This window comes from Maniola hyperantus, chromosome 27, assembly GCF_902806685.2.
Source record: "Maniola hyperantus chromosome 27, iAphHyp1.2, whole genome shotgun sequence".
NCBI classification, from domain to species: domain Eukaryota; kingdom Metazoa; phylum Arthropoda; class Insecta; order Lepidoptera; family Nymphalidae; genus Maniola; species Maniola hyperantus.
In genome coordinates, this window is record NC_048562.1 from 6,314,636 (window position 1) to 6,332,646 (window position 18,011).

Consider the following 18,011-nt stretch of genomic DNA (forward strand, 5'->3'; position numbering starts at 1 on the left):
GGTATAATTTATTTAGATAAGAATAAGTCTAGTTAGAGGTCAGATTGGCCGAACGGTTTTTGATAAAGTATATGTAGATGTGAAATCATTTAGAACGTTATGATATACCGAAACAAAAAGGGTTTGCTTTTAAGAAATCGCACCGTACTTACAGCTCAAAACTTGAAGAAATTAACTTATTCTGATTAATTAAACTTAAACATAAACTATATTTATTTATTTTGCTTCTTAAAATAATTCAACTGTTTGTCTTTTCTTAAAACAACACAAGAGATTATCCATTCGAACAATTTCGTCGTTCAACTAATTTCCTTTTCTTAAAACAACGTAAAGCAGATTGCCTACTCAAGTATTTTTTTTCTACTCAGTGACGTTATTATAACATTTAACATTTTTTTAATAAATAAGGATTAAGATTACCAAACTGTTTCCACATACAAAATAATAATAATAATAATAATACAACTACAAATTCTTTGAGATTTCTTACATTAATTTTATTCTTAACTCTATAATATTATTATAACTTCGCTTAAGAATAATTCCCCTTAAATATAGTTTGTTTTATTTAATCTTCTTTTGTCGAAATATCTCATTTCAAAAGTATTTTCTTTTTAATAAAATATTCTTATTGTTCCCACATATCAGCAATAAACTTTGAGGTTAGGTTGAACCTGATTTTATTTTATCTTATTATTTTGACAAACCAATCAAGTAAATAGGAACCTATTTTTTTTTCTCTATTGGTCATCCTACTAAAAATAATAATACGTCCTACATTTTATTTTAGGAAATACCTACGTTACAACGTGTTATTAATTTATTCCTGTTTTGAGTTTGTTTGATATACATACAAATCAAATAAAGAACATATTTATTCAAGCGGTAATAAAAAAAAAAACTGGAGATCATAGGAGTAAACCAAAACCTGTTTGTACATTTGGCGTTCCTCAGGGATCAATATTAGGGCCTTTGTTATTCCTGATCTATATTGATAGTATAAATGAAATAGGTTTAAAAGGAAACATACTGTTGTACGCTGATGATACATGTTTATTTTACTATGGCAACTCAATACACACAATCATCACAGATGCACAAAATGACTTAATACTACTCAATAAATGGTTTCAATAATATAACCTACTTACAATTAATACCTCAAAAAAAAAACCATATGCTACATTACATAGTTACATATAAATATAACTACAATATATTTTCATACTAAATTCACATACATGACTATAAAAATAAAAATAAAATACAAACATATAAACATTTTTAAATATACGTGTCGCACTAGTGATGCAGTGCTGTCGTGACTCAGAGAATGACTTTTTCAGAATCGACGAAAAACTGATTATTCACTTCCTGTTATAGATTATAAAAAAGTGCTTACTTTATAAGGTTTATAAATAATATTAACGCAATTATCATTTACTAATTATTTCAAAATTACAGGTAGTAACTGTAATTCGCAATTTTTGAGTTAAGACTGTATTGCTCAAAAAAAAAAAGTTTTCAGAAAGAGTAATTATTTTTAGTTGTATAGTTATTGCTGAAAATTTTTGAGTTACTATAAATAATGTTTGACTTTTTCCTTATGGTTTTGAGTATAATTTTGTAGTTACAACAATTATTTAATTTAGTTTTAAGTTTTATAGTTCCCTCCAAAAAAATAATTTTCACATTCAGGTTTGGACATTGATAAATAAAACCAGATAATCAAGAAAATTCAATCAGATAATCAGTTTTTATTTATAAAAAGTAATAATTTAATTTCAACAATTTCTGCCTTTTTCAACAAAAAAAAAAACCTTCCAAAACAAACAAAATTTGTCTTGAATACAAAAAAAAAAACAGAGCCAATCAAAATATTTTTTTTTAACTTAAATAATCAGCTATTGTTGTAACTGCACAGTAATTGTACGTAGTCACTAAATTGGAGCTAGGCAAAATTAAATAATAGTATTTCTATAATAATAGTATACTTAAACTAGTTTTACATCAGTCTGTTTCTAATAATTAGCATCAAAATGACAGCAATATTTTTATTTAAGTACTTAAAATCAACCAGTCAAACTTCGCAAGTAAGATTCATAATAGGTCCTGGGAATCATATTTTGTCGAGCAGTTCTTTCGTCTTTTAATATTTTTGTTTAATTGTTTATGCTGGTGTCAAAGCAACAGAAAAATAACGTTTGGTTTCCAGCTTCACATTAAAATTACTACCCCACTGGTCACAATTTAATTCACATTAAAATGACTTACTAAACCAATAAGGGTGTCTTAAGCGAAAATACTATTTTAAATTTCATTTCTGTGAATCGATAATAGTGTAATAACTAGAAATACACCTGCACACTAGAAATATCTATTTAGGTTTAAATCAGCTATATTGTATTAACTCGAATTCATAGTTGAACTTTTACATACCTGATTCAACAATATCGTTCCAATTTGAATTAATGCGGTCTAAACAGTAAACTGTCACGTCCTTCTTCGTCGAATTTAGATGTAACTAAAGATGATGCAATATTGGTTAGGGTATCACGACAGTTAGTCAGTCACTCAAATTTGACATGTTTTGGGTTGCGACAGTGTGTCGTCGGTGCGATATATGTATACATTTGTATATACTATAAACCCTATACTTACTATAATACATATGTAATACATACACATAGGTACAGATATTATTACTATTATCCTACTACCAAGCCGTTTCTAGTAATCCGTGTTTTGCCAATTCTATTTCTACCCACTTTATTTTGTATAAAATCGCAGTGGATGTGTGGATAAGATACCTACTGTTTATTTGTAAAATTTCTCATGTAAGTGAATTTATTTCTTAGTGAGAATAAAGTTCTTTAACCGTAATAGTAGTAACCGTATACATATTAACATTGGGGAACATTGTTTGGTAACAACAAAGAAAACATATTCTATTCTACTCTGATTTCGGTCTGACGTCTGGCTATCCTGGTTTTTATGACAGTAACATTGACATTGAATCATTGAATATCGTTTTGTGAATGGAGCAATCTTATTTTTTCTATGTCGGTACTTTTGTTGCCGTTGTTCATTTAAGTTCACTGGCTGCATTTTTCTATTTTTCTATGTACTTCGGGAACGAAGTACTTATCAAGATGGCCGAATGGTAATAAAACATACTAATAATTTATGCTAAATGACAGAACAGAGGAAGAAAAAAAAAATATGCTCAATGGATACAAAATGTTAAGACTCACAATGTGACAAAATGTTAAGACTCCCGAATGTAGCAACCAACAAAAAAAAAAACAAAAAAAAAAAAAAAACAAAAAAAAAATCCAATGATTATCCCCGAATGGGACAAATGTTATTATTCCCGTATGGAACGGATGTTATTATTCCCAAAGGGGACAATTTTTTATTCCCGTATGAAACGGATGTTATTATTCCCAAAGGGGACAATTTTTATTATTCAAACATATAAAACAAAGGGAGTTAGGTTAGTTAGGTCTGCCTGGCACTAATCATTGCCCTTTTCATTGGTCGGGTAATGTTAGACGGCTCGACTTGACAGTGCTGGTATTACACCATTGGTGTGATACATCTTATTGGTGATAATTCAGTAATGTCCTGGTACGAGACCCATTTATGGGGGCGGCAGACAGTTAGCTAGGTAGTTAGGCTGCCCGGCACTAATCATTACTAGACCCAAAAAAAAAAAAAACAAAAAAAAAAGGGGTTAGTAATGTTAGACGGCTTGTTCGGACGGTACCAGTAAGTAGCGAGGTCTAGGTAATGACCTCTACTGGGCAAGAGTCTAGTACAAGACCCATTTATGGGGCGGCAGCGGTTAGGCCAGTTAGTTAGGCTGCCTGGCACTAATCATTACTAGTACCAATAAAAAAAAAAAAATAGTTAAAAAATATTGGTTAGTAATGTTAGACGGCTTGTTCGGACGGTGCCAGTAAGTAGCGAGGTCTAGTAATAACCTCTACTGGGCAAGAGTCTAGTACAAGACCCATTTATGGGGAGGCAGCGGTTAGGCCAGTTAGTTAGGCTGCCCGGCACTAATCATTACTAGTACCAATAAAATAAAATAAAAAGAGTTAAAAAATATTGGTTAGTAATGTTAGACGGCTTGTTCGGACGGTGCCAGTAAGTAGCGAGGTGTAGTAATGACCTCTACTGGGCAAGAGTCTAGTACAAGACCCATTTATGGGGGGGCAGCGGTTAGGCCAGTTAGTTAGGGCTGCCGGCACTAATCATTACTAGTACCAATAAAAAAAAAAAAAAGTTAAAAAATATTGGTTGGTAATGTTAGACGGCTTGTTCGGACGGTGCCAGTAAGTAGCGAGGTCTAGTAATGACCTCTACTGGGCAAGAGTCTAGTACAAGACCCCTTGCTTTATAAAACTAATAATAATAAAACAAAAACTATACATATTATACAAAAAAAATAATTAAACATTAAATTATGGGGCGCAGCCAGTTAGGGACAGTTAAACTAGGTAGCTGTAGCTTATAGATCATTTTAGCTTATAGATCTTCCTTAGCTTATAGATCTTTTTAGCTTACAGTAATTTTTTTTATTTAGCTCTTAGCTAGATTTTTTTTTCTTTTCTTTCTAATTTCCCTATGTACTTCGGGAACGAAGTACTTGTCAGTATGGCCGTGTTATATTACGATAAAATTGGATACATAATTATTATGCTAAAATTCATCTAATCATAAACTTGGGAGTCTGAAGTAAATGTTTGTTGTGATATTATTTAAAACAGAATCGTAATTCCGTTTCCGGATTCAATATCAATGTACGGAAAGAGTATGATTTAATTAGTATCTTTTCTTGTATGTTGTTTAATTTAATATTTAGGAATGTGACAATACGATAAATAATATTATGTGAATTGTCAATACTGGTAACTAATTATTCATTGTAAAATTGTAAATTAAATACTGTCAATGTACGGAAAGGGTATGATTTGAATAGTATCTTTTCTTGTATGTTGTTTAATTTAATATTTAGGAATGTGACAATACGATAAATAATATTATGTGAATTGTCAATACTGGTAACTAATTATTCATTGTAAATTAAATACTGTCAATGCACTAAGAGTGACATTATACTAAGCTATTGTCAACATACAGTTGGCAATAGCTATTATGTGAAATAATAATGTTGTGTAAACTGACAATTTAAGTCGCTTATTATTATTGTAAATTATTAATACGTAGACCATCAATGTCACTGATTTTATTATTGTAAATTGGGTGTGTCAACATACCTTTTGTCAACAAACCTAAAATAAATAATGATTAATATTAAGATCATGTGATAGTCGACATCCGCCTGGTTTGCGATGGCAGTGTTATAAAAGTACCCTACCTCGACAGAGAGGGGACAGTCTTGTATCGACAGCCCAGAGCAAACACAGCGGACCTTACTGAAGTTAAGTATTCTTATATTTTATTGTAATCACTTGCCTTATAAAGGTTTAGTTATTATAACCATGTACCAAATATGTTTAGATATTATGTTATGTATTATGGAATGTTGTAATGCTTTTAAAAGATGTGTGTTGTGGAGTTTCTTTGCCCATTTCTTCTCCACAACGAAACACCTTTGGAAACGGGTGGTAGATTCATTTAAATATGAAATAGACCTATGCTGAGAAATACAACAAATACAGATAGGTCTATAAAGATTAAAGTATTAAAGATCTTTCAATAAATGATTAATTATTATTCGACTTGGTTGGTTTTACTTCTGTATTTATAACCTACCCTCTTGTGCTATTTATTTTATACATTGAGATAAAAGTAAACACTAGGTTGTTAGCTTCTAATTATTATAGAAGCCTGTTTAGATGATTAGGGTTCTTACTTTGAAATAATACAGCAGATGCTTTGCTTGATTTTTTAATTACTTAGTATTTGGCCTTACCTGACAAATAATTGATAAATGATAACTTTCATTAGTAATCATTGGATTTAATTTATCATCACAGATAATACAGCAGATGCTTTGCTTGATTTTAATAACTTAATATTGGCCTTACCTGACAAAATTTACAACTACCTACATTTCAATTAATAATTGATAGATGATAACTTTGGTTAGTCATCATTAGATGTTATTAGCCATCACTATTAAAGCCCACTGTCTTAACTTCTCTCTCTTCTTTATACAAAAATCTCACACATGAGTATGATGCATAGAACATATTATTATGATACTTATGCAACTAGGTATAAGGGTATTATTTGCTTGAGAATGATTTTGCATGAAATGAATTTCAATTAAGTAGGTACCTACCTACCTATTGCTGATATTTATTTAAGTACCTTCCCAGTAACCTACTTATTTAATTTGCTCAGCTGATGGTAAGTGACCACCGACTTCTCTGCAAATGTGCTGATGTTAATCCATTTTTATTATTAGTACCTAGGTAATAACTAACTGTCATTTCCTCATTTGCCTAGCCTGACGAGGTGTTTTTTTATTTGCGACTGATTAAAAAACATAATAAGTTTATATGATAATACATATATACCTACAAGCCGATGATAATAAGAATAATAAGAAATCGATATATGTCGGTATATCGATACCAATATATCGGTATAATATCACATCACTATAATTATAAATATTTTTCTAAAGGTCATCTATATTTTTCTCTACGTTAGTACCTGATAGTGATGCTCATGTTGCATGAAGTTGTAATTAATATCGATGAAAGAATATTGAATTGCTTCAATAATTTTACATTTTGTTGCTGTTTCATCTCTGAATCAACTAAACATAGGATTTAACACCTCAAGAACTTGCGGTTTTTCATTAAATCTAAGATTAAGTCACAATGATTCTAGGTTAGGTATATGTAATTTACCTATAATTCTGAAACTAATAAAAACATCCGCAAGTTTAAAATCACACTTTTTAATTGTAAGTGGTTATTTAATACTAGGATAGGAATATACGATGTTTAAATAATATGACAATCCTCCGTGGTGGTATTTATAAGAGTAGGCGGATTTTAAATTTTGAACTCTATCTGGTATGTCATAAGACTGATAATCCTGTCCGCAGCTCGCACGATATACTGCTACGAGTGCGACAGCTGGACGGACGCGCGCTGCAAGGACCCCTTCAACTACACCGCCCTGCCGCGCGACCAGCCGCCGCTGCAGACCTGCAACGGCTGCTGCGTCAAGATGGTGCGCTACTCGAAAAGTCGTAAGTGTATAACCAATAACCTGCGCCTGCGTGCGTCCACTGCTGGACATAGACCTTCCTAAATGCGCACCACCACACACGGTCTTCCTTCCTTATCGACCCACTTCCCACCACAGTAAGATTGTCAGTCCTGCAAGCTGGAAGATGTCAGCTATACTTGCCGGCAGGCGGCACTTGACCTCCACTCTAGAACACGTCCGCCTCAGCGGCCATCGGTTCTGCAACAACATGGTCTGCACTGGTATCCCGTCATATTTTTGACGCTTGACCATAATCATCCCTGGTGATGGTGGCCCCCTAAATCAATGATGAGGTCTAAGGTGGAGTGCATTTGTCTATTCATTCTTGAAAGTATTCTCGTCAGGGTGTTCTCGGTAGAAAAGGTATTCCGAACTAGTGGTAGATACATTTGACAAATACAATTTTTTTAAATTTATAGACTAGCGCTTGGCTGCAACTGATTGCAAAACACTCAACATCACTTACCACCAGATCTGCACCTGATGGCAATGGCTGATGATATTTCTATTCTGTCTTTTATTCGCACATTTATTAATCTTAAAACGATGAAAATTAACTTTTATAAATTCTCTTTTCCAGCGTACGAGGTAGTCCGTCGAACTTGCACGTCCCAGCTCCAAATAAACCTATTCATGGTCGACCACGTGTGCATGATGGAAAGTACAGGCACCGGTCACATGTGTTTCTGTGAGGAGGACATGTGCAACCGCGCATCGACCGTCGACATCACGCTGGCGATCACAACACTAGCGTTGCTCGCATGTGCATGCTGCAGGTGAAGTAGGATGCTAGTGACGGCTGAGCGTCGATCGGTTTTATCGATTGGTCGGTTTTGTCAATCGGTTATCGTTAAATGATATTGGAAATATCGGTAAATTATCGATACATTTGAAAAGTTTAAACGATGTTGCTAATCAGGTGATATCCATTGGGTGCGATTGGTATCGGTTGATGTCGATAGAATTAGAATAGTTATCACATTAGTATTCTGTTTTGATACTATTTTGATAACTATCGGTTTTGTCAATAGGTTATCGTTAAATGATATTGGAAGTATCGGTAAATTATCGATACAGTTGAGAGATATAGTTCTAACGGATACCGTTAATTGGGTGATATCCATTGGGTGGATTTGATTGTAGTTAGCGGTTGATATTGGTTGATGTCGATAGAGTTATTAGAAAAGTTATCAAAATCGTATCAGTTTTAATAACGTGGCGATTCGAGATTGTTTTATATTTCTATGTTTATAGACAGAAATCATTAAATATTCATAGAAATTCGCAATCGATATCATCCTCTAGATATTCTCAAGCGACAACGATGTTACGAAATATTCCATTATACGGAATTTCCAATCAATAGACCTCGCACAACACGATAAATTCTGTTGTAAAACTTTGGTATGGTATCGATATATTTTTGAATTGCGTCCGTTTTTTATAACGTTACGCACGCATGGCCAGTGTCGGACACGAAACAAAATATCGATATCGGTACGATCGATCGACAAACTCAGCGCAGCCCTAGTATTAATTAAATTTTTCGTCCAATCGTAGTTTGTAGACATAGTTTTCGAAGGTGCTTAGTTTTCACAGAGCATTTTGAAATAATATTAAAAAATAGACAAAAAAACTCTTACTAACATTTTTTTCATTCACATTCCATTTTTGAAATTAATTTTTGTATTCAACAACCTTTTCATCGCTTATCATAAAGAAAATATATTGAAATTGTATAAATAAGCTGATATTTTGATAGTATGATCCAATCGCATTTTTTTTAATAAGTACTTAATAATTAGGTATAATAATTATTTTCCACCTAGCTAAGTAAGGATATTGAATCAGCTACTAATAACTTTAGGCGCGCGCGACCAATTTTATGAAGTTTCGTTTTCTTTAACGATTTTTGGTAAATTATAATATTTTAGTATCGAAGTTATCGGCGCGGCTTTTTTTCGTCATTTGCGTCTTTCTCAAGTCTAACGAATAAGAAAATCAACTAGTGTGAAAACTAAACGCTATTATCTACATTTTTTTTTCGACAAAGATGTTTTCGCTATACTAAAGTATTTTTAAGGGAATCGACGATATATTAGTAAGTTATAAATAAATAGTTAGCTCTGCAATATTCAAATGACAATTTCTAGCGTGTAAATAATGCTCGGACCTCGGTCACATAGTGATGGGACTGACTATCGATAACATTGGTCTCGATATGGATCCTGATTCTCAATGGCATTGAAATCTTATACATTTTGTGACGTCATCATATTTGACTCCTCTTCATACGATCTGTCAAATTTGACGTTACGTGTGTTATGATTTGAAAGTCATAGCGAGTAAGGATTCAGCCACTCTAGAACCAAACTCGTCTATCATCGTAATTGTTGCTACTGGCTGAATTTAATGTACTCTTGCTATTTCTATGTATAACCCGCACCAAGAAATAGTCAAAAAATAGCGTATGTTACTTTATTTTACAAGACTTATTTATTATAGCGTGACGCAAAAATTATAACGTTAAGAATATTTTTAACGTCATAATTTTGCGTTTATATAGCCCAAAGCGTTTGTTTTTGTTTATAATTATATGATAAGTATATCAATAGTAGTAAATCAATAGTAATAATATGATAGTATGTGAGAGTTAAGTTTCGCCATTTTTAGTATCTTTTCTTTATTGGTGCGGGTTATATAAGGAGCTAATAGCGAAAGAGCCATTTGTAAGGATTACGATTATCGTATTGAGTTTGGTGCTAGGAGTGTCAAGCCAGGAACTAAGCTAGAGGAAATACGGCACGCAGAAAATAACGTTCGGAATTCCGCTCCAACCATTACGTGATAGGACATCGTTAGTATAGGAGTGGCAGTTGCACTAAGTAAAAATAGCCTGATTCTGCGTCTACCAGGCATTATCACAGACGTGCCGGTAAACGCTCATAAATGGCATTGGATATGGTGCTCATCTAACATTGTCATAGGATATAATATTCAAGCGGAATTCCGCATGCATTTTTCCGCCTCCAATTTTTCTCTAGATTGGCCACTGACTTAAGCCAACCTTCGCCGACGCTTCTAACTAATTGGTCCAATTTGTAGACCAAAGTGAATTTGCTCATAGATGCACATAAAGAATAGATGTGGAGCACATATTAGGTAGACAAATGAATTAAAAAGAGACAGAACTAGCGTGTACTGCCGCATACCGTAGTCGAATGTAAGTATGAAATAGACGATTAAAAAAACTGATAGGGTTACCATGACTCCGATTTTTTCAGGCACTGAAATCGTTACTGCGAAAAAATTTATAACGTCAAACTTTGACACCAAGTGTCAAAAGCAAGCAGCTCCGCTTGCCCTAAATTAATACCTATGTACCCACCCTGGATCTGTTACATCACTGTATGTTACAATGGGGAGTGTTCTGAATATAACGTTTTAGTTTCTTGAATTGGTATTTGATACGAACTTCCCAATTTATATACCTTCGTCGTCATCTCAACCGATACACGATATTCTCAGCAGATCTCCCGACATTTACGCACCATTGGACCCCAACGTCTTCTTGGAACTAGTGACCAAATATCTGATACTCTTCCATCGCCCTTTAATAAAGGTTAATTCCGTTTTGTAGAAGCAACTTCTACCAGCTGTGTTTTGTAAATTGTAACTACAATATGGGCTATTGAAGGGCCGGCAATTTTTTTTTAAGTACCGGTAAAGCATTAGTGGCTCCTCTTGTGCTGCAAATGTTAATGGGTTCATCAATCAACATCAACTGATCTGCCTAGCCTACTCCTTTATCAGAATCAAGTTTGACGTCGTAAATTATTGTTGCAAGTGTATCATAATTTCAGTGGCATAGGAAATTGGGCCCGGAGTCGTTTTAAAAGTGATATCGTAGAAATTATGAATTTCTATAAAATAAGAAATAGTGTGGTTCGAATAGGACTGTTGTTTTTCGTTGAGATTTAAAGATTTGTGTTTTCATATGTGTTAGAAAACTGAGTTTTATGAGACGTTAACTACCTAAGTACCTTTTTCATACGAGTATCCTACCATTGTGTGATTAAAAGAAATTTTTTTTTTGATTAAATTAATATTTGATCTCGCCCACAAAAGTTAATTTAATTTACTTTTTTTTTGGATTATTCTCATCAAATAAAATCGCAACCAAGTGAAAACATATTATTACGAAATTCTAAAAACCAGCCAAGCGCGAGTAAGACTCGCGAACCGAGGGTTCCGCACTCGGGTATTTTTTTCGACATTTGGCACGATAAATCAAAAACTATTATGCATAAAAATAAATAAAAATTTAAAAATACACAGGCAAAGCCCTTTCATATGAATTTGTGTGATGTAACTACAAATCCATGGTTTTCGGATTTATTCTTTTACTTGTGCTATAAGACCTACGAAATGTCATGACTCTGTCAACGGGAAGCACCCTATAGGTTTTCTTGACAGACACGACTGACTGACGCACAGATGGACAGACAGACAGACAACGAAGTGATCCTATAAGGGTTCCTTTTTCCCTTTTGAGGTACGGAGCCCTAAAACGTCCAATTTTCTAACACAGCCAATTGAGTGAGATGCAGAAAATTTATTTATTAAATAAAATATTAATTCAGCTGCATTTCTGTACCTAACAAAGTACAAAAATATATAATATATTTACCTAATGATATTGAAATAAGAAGATGCATACACAAAAGGATTCTTTTGGCATAAAAATATCGATTCCTAGACCCAATAATAATACCAGCATGATTTTTATAATGTTCAAATATATTTTAAAAGTGTGATTTACGAGGTATAGGATTAGATAAAATAAAACTGCTAGATTTTAGTCCAGCTATTCGTAATCTAGGGTTGTCAGTAAGGTTTAGTTTTAAAAAAAATCACATTGTATTTTTCGCCAGTATTACTTTTTCTATAAAATAATATGCGAAAATACTAAAAATTGATTTGAGTAAAAGTAGTTTAAACGATTTAAGTTTTATACAAAACCAATAATCATAGTAGGTACCTATGTAGATAGTAAAGCAATTCCAAAAAAAGCAATAACAAATTTATAACTATGATTTTGTTAAAAAGATGGCAGCCCTATTAAACCATTAATTTAGGAACATAAACACCAAATAAATTTAATCGTTAATATTATAATATTGTAGATAAAAATAATTGTTAAGTTTTCTTTCTGTTTTGTATTATATTAATATGAATGAGATAGTATATTGTAAAAAAAATAGGTACGTTATTATTAAAAAAACTTGCTCCTTCGTAAATTATTATAGACTAAGCAATTTTTTTTGTTCGATGAAAAACTATTAGGCACATACTTAAATATTAAAAAAAATAGGCTGACGTAACGCGTACCTACTTTACAACATTCATCGACGTTTTTATCGACTACTTGAACGCTCTACGCTTTGTAATATACAACAAAAAATCAGTGATATTTACGCAAAAATGTTTTTCATCCCTCATTTGATTTAGTACTTACAAACTTTACCTAGATATAGTGTTGTGTATATAATATATATCGACGAAAGTTATAATTATATTATGATAATAGTTATATCTTCCTAAACGAAAAATAGGGTTGCGTTACTACTCGTTACCGAAATAAATAACGTTATTCGATCGTAATAGTTTATTAAATACGTATCGTTTTCATTGCATGTTCAGTTTTATCTGAATGGTTATAAAGGTGGTTTTGGCATGATCGCTGCACCGTACGTAGTTGGCCTTACACCCGGCACCTGCTGTAAAAGGGCTGCTTATTATCAAAAGTATAATTAACATATTACCTATAAAAAATATGTGTTACTTTTTTCACCAGAAAGTTTATTTGAATTATATTTTGCCCATAAGTTTTTTACACCAATGATAGTTGGCAGTCCTATAAGTTAAAAAAATATTACTTCTAATTTTTTACATAGTCATCACTGTAAATAAAATTTTAATAAGTAACTAATTTAAAACTAAACTTACACTGACTGTGCAAAATTATACGAAAGAATAATTAAATCTTTCTATGTTTCCAAATACAGAAAGATTTGATTATTAAATACTTTTAAAGATCTTAGTTTACGCAGTTGGGTTAAAAGTTTAAAAAAACATACCAATAATGCAAAACTGTTGTGAATTATGATAAATTTACTACAATGAATCATTTTCCATCGATTTCAAAATCTCTATTTTGAAGGAGTTAATAATAATGCCGTGGTGTGTTTTTAATTTTACTTTGTAATACTATAACTGTTAATCTATTACCTATTCAATTGATAACGTTCCCGCTCATTTTTGACCTACTGTAATAGTGTAAGAATGCTATGTAATTATTAATGAAATATATATTGTCATAATCCCTATCTTGTGCGCGAAATGCTATTAGGATGTACCTAAATAAAAAAGTAAGTCTCAGAGCCACTGTATCATAATATCTAAGTCCCACTGGTGGGCAAAGCCAAGAGGCCTCCCAGCAGTGGAATATTGATAAAGGAATACAAAACTTTCAACAACGTTGCTTCAGTGCAGGCTTGCGGCTGAATATTAAACTAAACTGATATTTGATTTAAATTTCTACGAACTACTTAGGTGTGACAAAATATATTTCAAAAATACATTTTTCTTCAAATAAAACATTTCTCTTTCACTTTACGATTGCATATCACGCATAGAAAAAAAACCTAGCTGTTATGAAATTTATAGGTTACTTAGAAAGTTTCTTACATATCTTTGCATTAGGCATATGCCTGTTAATGCTGCGAGGCGAATGAATTAAATTTAAGAACCTAGAAAACTATAAGCATGTATCTATTTCGAATTATCATTACAAAATAACAATTCAATAACATTAACAAAACTTCAATTTTTTATCATAAAACATACTTAAAAGTTATTTTCTACAAATAACGTATGTAATATTTAATTCAATCTTTGGTTCATTAACATTTCATTGTTATGGAGTAACATGTTACCGTTATTGAATTTGTTCTTTACTAACCTTGCACTTATTTCACTGTAAAAGCTAAAAATATCCCGCTTTATAATAACTCGTTACCACCAGTTGAGTCGACGTTGTCTTTACGCTGGAGTTTCAAAATTAGCGCTATAAATATAGACTTGAATTTTATGTTTTGACATAATATTATTATAGGGCTTTGGAGATTTTGGCCTACTTATTAGTCCGCCATTTTTCATTTATTCCAAAAAAGTAGTCACGAATAAAACCTGTTGGTATTAATCAATAGCTGGCATCAATACAAACAATTACCTATTGTAAGCAACAAAATATTTCAAAGTGTCACGTTTCTGAGATATAAGCTATCTTTGTACTGGTAGCGTCATCGTTATCAGTCGAGACAACTTTGATAGCTTATAACTCGGAAACTTGACACTTCGTCAAGCTTTGTTGGATACAATAGGTACTTGTTTGTATTGATACCAGCTACTAATTAATACAGATTTTATGCATGGCCATTATTTTGAAAAAAAAATCATGGGAGATATTATAGGCATACTAAAATATTCAAACCCATGTAAGTCGTAATATTAGCTATTTAATAAAATTTTAATTGATTCTGATTAAAATTGCGTTGATTTCGAAGCTCATTTATCAAAACACACTGTGACCTGTCTGTTTATTTTTTCACATGTTATTCGATGGTTCGATATTATGACAGTCCCAAATACTCAAAAAATCGTTAGTAGGTACAGACTGATAGTTCAAGTAATATGTGTGCGTGGTTCAAGTAATTTATTCGTGAGCATACATACATAGCACCGTGAATTTTTAATTTAATTTTTAAACTATAAAAGCTAATAATTGTTTCTTTTTTATATTTATGCATTTTGAAATTCAGTAAATGTTAAATTCGATTTCGAATATTTGGGTCCCAGCTTACAGTGAAATTAATCAAATGACTGATCGACAAATTTCGTTCAACTTATAAAATATTAATAATATTTTATCGAAATGTGGCGACCGGCATTCATTTAATTAATTTTATCGTTAAACTGTACGATTTGATTAGGTATGTGTTGTCATTCGATGTTTTGAGATACAAATATAAAAATGCTTAATTATGTGGCTACTAAATATTGTATTGTACTTTGTTTGTTCTGTGTTTAATAAATTAAATGTTCAGAGTTAATGTAATTTAAAAAATCAGATTTGACTGTGATCGTTTATTAGAATGTTAATTTTATGTTTAGTATATAGTAGGTATAGCTATTTTTTTCCTAAGGAAATAATAATAACGAATAACGGATGGATTGTTACGTTATAATGTCTTTAGTAACGTTATTTTTGACACGGTTATTTATTAAATACCACTGTTATTTAATTTTAGATTAACAATAATTTATGTAAGTACCTAGCTGTTGTTTCAAATATTATTTGTTAATAATGTTAAACTTTTGTAATATTTTTAATCTGACTTGAAATATTTTGAACTGTATCCAACTTAACAAGTATATTAAAACATGTTATTATTTTACCTTTAATTTTAATACAAAAAAATAAGTTATTTTCCAAACGTTAATTCAAAAAATGTAAAAGAAAATTTATCGATACCTAATATTAAACTTCTTAAGTTGTCACATCACTATGTAGGTACAAGGCGGATAAAAGTTAGAAACTCATTAGGTAGTTGGTTCTGTCAAAATGTTCTTCGCAAAAATACTTATTTCGAAATTAAGGAAATTAGGTACCTACCTATTTTTGAAATCATGATTTGGTAGGTAATGAATATTTTGTGTTTAATCTTAAATATTATGTACTAATTATACACTATTACTTAATTGTAATGATTTATGTAAGACTAAACACACTTTTTCTCAAATGTAGGTATAATTTTTTGGAAGTGTTTAGATAGCCACAAACATAACAAAAAAATATACGGCCACAAGTGAACTGCGTTCAGGAACAATTAATATTGGAAGCCAATAAACTTGTGGCCGAATATTTTTTATTATCGAACAAGCGCTTGTGGCCGTCTAGTCACTTCCTGTTTCTTTGTTCTGGAGCAGTGTGATATAAAGTGTACTTCAGTCCCCAGAATATTGACAATGTTTTAATTTTATTATAATTGTATGTATGATAATTATTATTAGTGAAAATAACAATACAAATGGCAGTTTGGATTTCAAAAAAAGCTAATTTTGCTGACAATAAAAAACAGTGCAGTATTATTTCTTTAGTTTTAATTTTCCCCTTTAACCAGTAAGTCGGTAGGTGGATTCGAGACAGTCGCTTACTAATGGCCTCATAAAAATGCCAGATCACTCAGCGGCCCAGTACCATCAATATCAATTCATCGCCAAGCATCCTCGCAAGCAAAGCAAGCAAGCAAGGTCTCCTCTCAGAATGAGAAAGGCTTGGCCTGCCTACCACGCTGGCCAAGTGTGGGTTGGCAGACTTCACACACCTTTGAGAACATTCTGAAGAACTCTCGGGCATGCAGGTTTCCTCACGATAGAGGTATTTATTTGTATAAACAAACATAACCATCAAAAGTTAGAGGTGCGTTGCGTGCCTGGGATCGAACCCCCGACCTCCCGACTATGAGGCCGTATGCTTGGTGCTGCAACAATGCATTTCATCCAGTAGTGAGAAAGTGTGGCTAATTTTCTGTTGTACAGAAACCTAAACGACTGGTCTAAACATAGGTATATTAAAAAACCGGCCAAGTGCGAGCCAGACTCACGCACCGAGGGTTCCGTAGTACAACCGTATGTTATCGATATTTTGCACGATAAATCAAAAACATAAACTATGCCTAAAAATTAATTAAAATCTGTTTTATAATGTACAAAGCCCTTTCATATGATACCACACTTAGTATAATAATCTTACTTTGAAAGTTGAAAATAGCAATATCTAAGTATTTGTTCATAGGTAAACACATTTTAATTTTTTTCTTATGATGTAACCACAAACTCACGTTTTTTAGATTTTTCCCTTATGTGGCTATAAAACCTACCCTTCCTGCCAAATTTCATGATTCTAGGTCAACGGGAAGTACCCTGTAGGTTTCTTGACAGACAGACAACAAAGTGATCCTATAAGGGTTCCGTTTTTCCTTTTGAGGTACCTACTGAACCCTAAAAAACAGCATTAGTGCTGTTTTTTTCAATGAGCTCCATGTACCTAGCAATTTCAGACATGTCATTTTAATTCCTAGAGATGTGTGCAACAAGAATAAAGGCGAGACCGCAATTACAGCGGCGCTGCACCACAAAAAGCGTCAAAATAACGTTTCAATCGTTTCGTATGGTGCAATGTCGCACACTAGAGCGGCGCTGCACAACGCGATGCTGCGCGTCACATCATGAGAAATAGAGCTCCCACGGTATTCTGAGAACATTGGCTGCGAAAACCCTTTTATGAAGCACTGTACATAAACACCAAGTGGTCAAGGGGGGGTATTACAGGGGGATTTAGCGTTCCGGTACGATGCCGTGTAGAAACCAAAGGGGAGGAAGGTTTAATAAAATCTGCCATACCCCTTCCAGGTTAGTTAAATCGCCTCTAAGGTTGAACAAGTTATAGATGTTTAAAAATTGCTTTTCTTCTAATTGCTGTGAGAGCAAAAGGTACAGATTTTGTGAGTTTGTGTGTATGTAAAAACTGCCATACCCCTTCCATGTTAGCCCGCTACCATCTTAGACTGCATCATCACTTACTACTAGGCGAGATTGCAGTCAAGGGCTAACTTGTATCTCAATAA

General features: G+C 32.6%; 2 protein-coding genes across 4 annotated transcripts in view; both read left to right on the plus strand.

Moving 5' to 3' along the window:
* Positions 1-16,473, plus strand: part of qvr (protein quiver) — a 35,999-nt gene extending 19,526 nt beyond the window's left edge. For all 3 annotated transcript variants that reach the window (XM_034982655.2, XM_069508016.1, XM_069508015.1), the window contains 2 exons: positions 7,094-7,240; positions 7,841-16,473. In XM_034982655.2, coding sequence (XP_034838546.1) covers positions 7,094-7,240; positions 7,841-8,040 — 347 coding nt within the window. In that variant the 3' untranslated portion in view covers positions 8,041-16,473. The remainder of the gene's footprint in view (positions 1-7,093; positions 7,241-7,840) is intronic.
* The window catches only part of LOC117994782 (aldo-keto reductase AKR2E4-like), a 231,412-nt gene continuing 218,931 nt past the window's right edge, over positions 5,531-18,011 (plus strand). Inside the window, exon 1 of the mRNA XM_069507987.1 lies at positions 5,531-5,536. The gene's annotated coding sequence lies outside the window, so the exon portion shown is untranslated. The remainder of the gene's footprint in view (positions 5,537-18,011) is intronic.